We start from the raw sequence: 7,370 nt of genomic DNA, 5'->3' as shown, positions 1-7,370 counted from the left end.
CAACATGAATATTGTTTTCTATTGTTAAAACCTCATCTTACGCGGCACATGGCTGAGCCCACCAATTTGGAACAAAGTTGACCTCTATGTTTTCTTATTGCTCCTAGTTAACATATATTCAGCTACAATAGAAAGTAGAAGATTCAAGGACTCATTTTTGTTAAGACACAGTCGTAATTGGAACAAACAAAAAAAACTAATGTAAGTATATAAGATGCTGGTGGTAAAAATTATGATATAAATGTGAAGAAACCAAATGGACGTAAAGATCGGCACTTCTAGGGACAAATCTTGTGCCCACAAATCTCCCATAAAGTGACCGGGGAGTTTGGTAGAAGCTACCTTGGTAGAACATAGAACAGTATATTTGAAGGCCAGAGGTTCATTTCACTGGCACCAAGGTATCCTTTCACTACACTTCTTTCTTCAAATTGTCACTGTGAATACTACTAGCATTTCATACACATTCCCTTGCTTTGATGTGTGGTAGTACTGAAGAACTTTCACCAACTGATGCTTATAATTCAAAGTAGTAAAAATTTACTAGCTCTTGAGCAACACAGACGATTTGACATACACGTAGTGTTCATGTCTTTACAAGTTTTTTTTACAACGTACATTCTAAAAACTTCACTGCAGAGCAACATTTTTTACAGTGTGTGTTTGTCGTATGCTTTAACGCAAAACCTACTGTCCGAGCACTGTTTAAATGCCCATTACTAATGCAAAACACATGTGTGCCTCTTGTTTCTGCCCCCTCTGCATCCTTCAGTTTTTGTCGGTCGTGCACTATATGTGCCACTGCACCTCAACAGTCATGAATTGAATAAAAGCACATCTCGCAGCTTTGCAACCGGTAGGACTTGATGGTATGAGTGCTCCGCAGGCTGCTCCCTCATCTTTCCAGCTTCCAGGTGAAAGATGTCCTTCCCGATCCTCGCTGTTTCTGGCACCAGGCTGGCAATAGGCAGGGGAGGATGCTGTGGACTCCTCAAGGAGAAAGTTATGTAGCACTATGCATGCTCCAAAGTATGCCTCTATATTGACTTCTTTCGTCTTAATGGGTCGGCGCAGCACCCTCCACCTTTGTGCCAGAATGCCAAAGGTATTCTCAATAGCGCGGCGTGCCCCGGACATCCTGTATTTGAAGACGCGACGCTCGTACGACTTGTCGTCGTCTTCGTGCAGTGCTGAAAAGGAAGACACTGAGCATTGTAACAAAAATAACCTCACAAGCCTTATATAACATTACGCTATCATTGGTGATTACAAATGAAACATGCGGACCTCCGTGCTCTGTCACAAAGGGCCAGTAAAGATGCTAACTTGCCATCACAGATGTTTCTGTAAGAGACCTTCAAAGGCCCCGATAAACTGTATAACTGTAATTGCCAACATCCATGCAAGAAAAAATCTCAAAATTCAAAACAATTATCACACAAGGAAGCACAATTAAGCACACTAGTCGCCACTGTGTGCTTAAAGAGTACGCCCTTGTTTTCCTCCTCGTTCTGAGTTTTCATGGCTGTTCTCGCATTGCACGAACCAAACCAGTTTTGCATGCTTCTGAAGCATGATTGCCTAGTCAAACACTTCCCTATTGCATATTGCTTTTACAAATCTCACAAGTCATTTGTCGAGTCATATAGCGCCGGAATTTGTACCTCTCTCTCTTTTTTCCAAATTTAAGTAGCGAGGTCCTGCTTTCATCCACGTTTGAGGCATAATTAGGACCACATATTGCTGTGAGGCAATGTGTTGTATTTGTACCAGTGCAAGCACTTTTTTTTCCCACAACATTAAACACGTGTCCAATCGTGAGGGAGGTGCGCCAGCATTTTTCCCTAAAATACATGCATAGTCTACATTTCTACAGACACGTCACAGTGCAACAATTCCTTAGTAAAATTAAGATGGCACGTAACAGCTACAATGCAACGACTTGAGTCCTGAAAGCTTATGCTGTTGCTTCAAAAATAGTAAACACAAACAGGTAATGATGCCTTCAGCCACCTATGTGATGTCCAATATCACAACAGGGTTCGCTGTAGCATACCTTCTGCACAGCCCTTTCACATAAACTGAAAAGAACTAAGCCTTTCTTTCATACATTCTTAACTTCCTTCGTCTTGCGTATGGTCGCATCACGCACTCCTTCTGCGAAAAGGCCTTGTCGCCGACAAAGAAGTAAGGGAGGGGACCCTCGTTGCCCACGGTGCTCACTGGGGGCAAGCCCAGTGCTCCTTGCAAAATATTTTTTTGGAGATTGCAGCGGGAGAAAATCCCACCATCACTCTCACTTCCAGAGTGCCCGACTTCCACGTATATGAACCTGGGTGCAAAAGTACTGTAGCTATAAGACTTCACTTCAGGTATATCAGCAAAGACTAGCCACCAATACTCAGTGCATGTCTTGAAACCCATTGTCTTTCTAGAAAACATGTTGGTTGACCATGCACTGTAACTGTGCCCGCATACAATACTCATTGTTACATCAGTGGTGCACAATATAACAAGACACCTATATTGTTTTCTGCAGCATTCATCTCTAAGGAGTTACCAAATGGCACAGCAGTCCGTCACTTTGAAGGATAGACTACTGTTTAGCCTTCTAAAGTTATGTGTACACGCATGTAGACATGGCAAAGAAAAACCATACACATCACTCAACCTCTTGAATATCACTTGTTACCTTGTGCATTAATGAAATTGTTAACACCTAGGCTCATAATGCTGATGCTACCCTACTAGTGTGCACATTTCAATACAAGAACCCCAAATCACCTGTATTGGGCATCACACATAAAGCCCCTAGATGTTGGAAAGTAGCGACGCTCCTTTATCCACGCCGGCACTCTCTCGGCGCGCCGGCAACCTCCTCTTTTTTCACCCCCTCTTTCGCGGAGCCCGCGCATCCCAAGCGCTGAATGGCTGCGGCGGGCGATACCGCCCAGTCAGATGACCCTGACGTCACGAAAAGCGCGCGCAAGCAAACTTCGCGCGCTTTTCGTCAATCACGCACGCCATGAACCCTCCAGGCGCCACGCCAGCCCTGCCGCTCTGAACGTGTGTGTTTTTTTTTGCGTAGAATCGTGAGCTTCGTTTTTCGTGGCAATGCCTGGCTGTTGCGCGTATCAGTGCAGCAGCAGGTCAGAGAAAGGAGTAAGATTATTTTATATCCCCCGAGGAGATAGGAATAGGAATGCCGTGCGCAGAAAGCAGTGGATCCACAACATCGGGAGAAAGGACTTCGCCCCTTCTAAACACGTCGTTCTTTGCGAGGTTAGTGTTACCGATTTCGGTAAATCCCTAGATAAAGTCGTAAGAAGATTTTAATGCTCTTTGCATCGCTGGACTCTCCGTTCAGTTTAATAGCGAGCACATATAAGTATGGATATAGCTGGGTCTGAATGAGTCGCTGAGCTTTTTTTGTAATTCTCTGTGCCCTGAGATAGTTTTCTTGTGTTTTAGCGCGTGCGTTAGTTTTCTTAATGTGTGTAATTTGTAAATTAACGTGTGTAATTCCTACGCATGTGTGTGTGTGTGTGTGTGTGTGTGTGCGTGCGGGTGTGCGTTTATGTGTGTGCATGTGTGCGCCTGCGTGTATGCGTGTGTGTATGTATGCGACTGCATATGCGCGCTTATGTGTGTGTGTATGTGTGCGCCTGTGTGTTCGCGCGTTTCTGTACGTCTGTATTCGCACGTGTGTATGTGCTTGTGCGGACGTGTGCGTGCGTTTGTCTATGTATTCGCGCCGGTGCGTGTGTGTGTGTGTGTGTGTGTGTGTGTGTGCGTAAGCGTGCGCCTGCGTGTGCTGTGTTCTGCGTGTGCTGTGCTGCGTGTTGCGCATGTCAGCATTCGGGCGTGTGTATGTACGTATGCGCACGTATGTGTGTGCGTGTACGTGTGGGCGCACGTATGTGTGTGCATGTGTGCGCCTGCGTGTTCGCGCTTTTCTGTACGTCTGTATTCGCGCGTGTGTATGTGCGTGTGCAGACGTGTGTGCGTGCGTTTATCTGTGTATTCGCGCCGGTGTATGTGTGTGCGTGTGTATGCGTGCTCCTGCGTGAGCTGTGTTCTGCGTGTGTTGTGCTGCATGTGCTCCGTGTTGCGCGTCTGCGTTCGCGCGTGTGCATGTACGTATGCGCACATATGTGTGTGCGTGTACGTGTGCACCTCCATGTGCGTGCGTTTGTGCTTGTGTGTATGTATGTGCGTGCGAGTGTGTATCTGTGTGCGAGCGCTCGTGCGTTCGTGTGTGCTTGCGTGCTTGTGTGTTCGTGAACCTTGGGCTGGATACTTGTGAAGTCAGGAACTCGTTTACTGTTGTTGCGTGCTGTCTGTATCTTTACAAAGTTTCAATACGGTTATAGTATTTTGTTGTTGTTTACGTACACTTCATGTTTCGAAGGCTTGGACCCTAATATATAAGTAGGTGAATGACGTTTCGTTTTTGTTACATGTGTAATAAAAATGTGCATGCTTGCACCGTTTTTTACTCCAAGAGTGAAAACGAATTCGAATGGGAGAGATGTGTTTGAGATGTGTTTGTTACTATGCGTATACTCATATGTCACGGTCATGTTTCAGCTCCATTTCACCAATGATCAGTTTGAGCCGAAAGTATTGGAAGCCCATGGACTGAAAAAATTGAAGCCCAACGCAATTCCTACTTTGTTCTCGCATCGGCCGCCGCCAAAAGAACGAAAACCCCCATCAAAGAGGTTGGAAATTCGCAAGAAATGCTCAAAAAAACGTAAGGCACTCTTCAGTGACGTTCCCTTATTAAATATAGCATTCTAATGCGTATCTCAACTACATAATGGAACACAAGTGACGGAGAAATACTGTTGTTCGAAATCAGACCATCACACTGAATGGTGATTAAAGAATACACACACGGCGCTGAAAGGCGGAAAATATTGTAGTTTTTGCCATATACCTAAGCACGATGATTCGATCTCAATCCGACCTTTATAATTATGTCAAAGTGTAGCAGAAAAGTCATTGTAGTTTTGAATTCCTGTTACAGAAAGCCACGTAAACTATGGTGGGCCGCTCGACGCCGAAGCGCCGAAAGTATTTCATAAAAAGCACGAGTTCTGTTGCGAGTGTCCATCTTGTGATTTGACCTTTCTTTGAATTACGTGATTCAGCGGGTTTGTAATACATGTGGGCGTATGCTGGTTGTATCACAATAGGTGAGGAATCCGTACTGGAGCATACCACAAGCAAACAAGGAGCGTTTGCTGAAAATCAGTGTAGCTCCCCAGCATCGGCAGACTCTGCTGGCTCCGCTTCTTCTGCAGAGGTAGCAGAGCCCGAAGTTAACGAAGTTTGCGAAAACGAAGTTAACCAGCTGGTGGAATCTCCTTTTGAAATCGTCCACGACAACTCCTGTAAGAGTCGCCTGAATCATTTGTGTGAAATGCCACCGTAATTTTGTTTCTCAAAAATATTTCCACCTGTCCTTTTCATGTGCAGCCCATGACAGATTTAGCCCTGAGGTCAGCAGCAACGCAACTCAAGATATTGCAGCAGTTGATAATGGTAAACCAAACGTTGCTTTTTTTATTTTGGGGTCTAAGCATTGACATTTCACCATCCAAACAGGCTTCCCTGGAACTACATGTCAACCGGCGATGAACGCAACCAGTACTGCACGACCTGTGCTTTACACTTGTAAGAGACGAGCTGTTGAACACTTAGACTTATCCTAATTTGTAACATGTGATATTGAGGGCTTACGTCTGAATTGCTTTCAGCGTGCCAAGAAGCAATCCAGGGACGAATTGCGGAGCTCGAACGTCTACAGGAAGCTACAGCGAGGAAACTGGCGCTCGGTAGGAAGAGGTATCTTAAAAGCGAAGAAGAAAAGGAAGAAATCAAAAAAAGGCTCAAAGGACTTTTTAATGATGACCAAATGAGGTAGATGGAACGACTGTCCGCGCAGGGAGCGCAATGGGAAGCAGGCACACTCGTCAAATCGCTGCAGCTGCGCCTGGCGTGCGGTTCCCGAGGATACGGACTCCTGAGGAAGTTCGGATATCCACTCCCGTCGGACCGTACGCTTCAGCGCCACATTCAGCACGTCAAGTTTCGACCTGGATTACTGAGAGATATACTGGAGCCTCTAAGGGCGAAGGTATGGCTTGGGTAAACGCTTGCATCACCAAATTTTTTGTGTCAGCAAATAGTAGCAAACACAAATACTGGATACTTGAACCTGTGGTTACGTCTGGAACTTCTCGGGGGAAAATGATTTTGGCCCATTGCTATAACTTGACACATGGCTTTCTAATCTACTAAAACTTCTGTAAAATGACTTGTTTTTTCTTCGTCTGGTAATTCCATTGTGCAGGTCAACCTTATGCAACCTGAAGAACGCCATGCTTCGTTGATGATCGATGAGATGCAGATTACACCAGGGCTCGTATATGACCATTCCTGCTGTAATGTGATGGGAGCTCCTACGTTACCACTGGCCGACGGATCGCTCCCAGACGACTGTCTTGCTACCCACGGCTTAGTTTTTATGCTCGGGGGATTCTCATCTAGGTGGAAGCAGACAATTGGTTATCATTTAACTGGAAATTCGTTTGACGCGAACAGCCTAAGAAGCGAATTGATTAACATAATAACGGCTTGTGAGTCGCTCGGATTAAAAATTCATGTGCTAGTATCCGATATGGGTGGCGGAAATCTGGCATTATGGCGACTGTTCGGTATTCGTGCAGGAAAGTTTAGCCGGCCATCGGCTAGCTGTGTTCACCCTTGTGATCAGTCAAGGCGACTGTGGTTTATGCCAGATGTGCCTCACCTTTTGAAGTTCCTTAGAAATCACCTGACAAGAGGCCAGGCTATTTACCTTCCCGATGGCATCGTGAAAATGCATCAACTGCCTACAAACTGTGTTGATCTTCGTTATGTGAAAGAACTTATTGAACACGATGAAAAAAGTGAGATCAAGCTTGCTCCTCACCTTAACTCGTCTTGTGTTGAGCCAAACCATTATGACAAAATGAAAGTGAAATTCGCATACAGTCTATTTCATAACGATACATCTGCTGGCTTGCACATGTTAGTTGAAAATGGTAAGATTAGCAAGGACGCACTGACTACGGCTTGGTTCATTTCGACCGTTTTTCGGTGGTTTAGGCTAATGACATCAAGGACTAGTAAACTGGCGTTTAGCCATTCAGTGCAAGCAGCTTATGGTGAAGCTGTTAAGTTCCTTACTGAAATTGTTGACTTATTCTCAAAGATTTTTATAGGGGCTCCGACAAATGCACCTTGGAAGCCAATACAGACCGGCATCACTGTCGCCACATTGACTGCCTTAGATCTCCAATCTACGATGCTTGACAAGT

The 7,370-nt window shown here is 45.2% G+C and overlaps 1 protein-coding gene across 1 annotated transcript; it reads left to right on the top strand.

Moving 5' to 3' along the window:
• Positions 1–2,815: 2,815 nt before the first annotated feature.
• Positions 2,816–6,035, top strand: LOC142803063 (uncharacterized). Its single transcript, XM_075888174.1, has 7 exons — positions 2,816–3,282; positions 4,591–4,756; positions 5,202–5,399; positions 5,485–5,550; positions 5,614–5,682; positions 5,766–5,853; positions 5,954–6,035. Exons 1-7 carry the CDS (start codon positions 3,115–3,117, stop codon positions 6,033–6,035), a joined length of 837 nt encoding a protein of 278 aa, XP_075744289.1. The 5' UTR covers positions 2,816–3,114.
• The last annotated feature ends 1,335 nt before the right edge of the window (positions 6,036–7,370 follow it).

Source organism: Rhipicephalus microplus, chromosome 3 (assembly GCF_043290135.1).
Source record: "Rhipicephalus microplus isolate Deutch F79 chromosome 3, USDA_Rmic, whole genome shotgun sequence".
Lineage (NCBI taxonomy): Eukaryota > Metazoa > Arthropoda > Arachnida > Ixodida > Ixodidae > Rhipicephalus > Rhipicephalus microplus.
This window is presented reverse-complemented; position numbering and strand designations above follow the sequence as displayed.

Coding starts and splice junctions, on each gene's coding strand:
- LOC142803063 (XM_075888174.1), top strand. CDS start 3,115: ATGCCTGGCTGTTGCGCGTATCAGTGCAGCAGCAGGTCAGAGAAAGGA. Junction 3,283..4,590: donor AACACGTCGTTCTTTGCGAG/GTTAGTGTTACC, acceptor GTCATGTTTCAG/CTCCATTTCACCAATGATCA. Junction 5,854..5,953: donor CTGGCGCTCGGTAGGAAGAG/GTATCTTAAAAG, acceptor CTGTCCGCGCAG/GGAGCGCAATGGGAAGCAGG.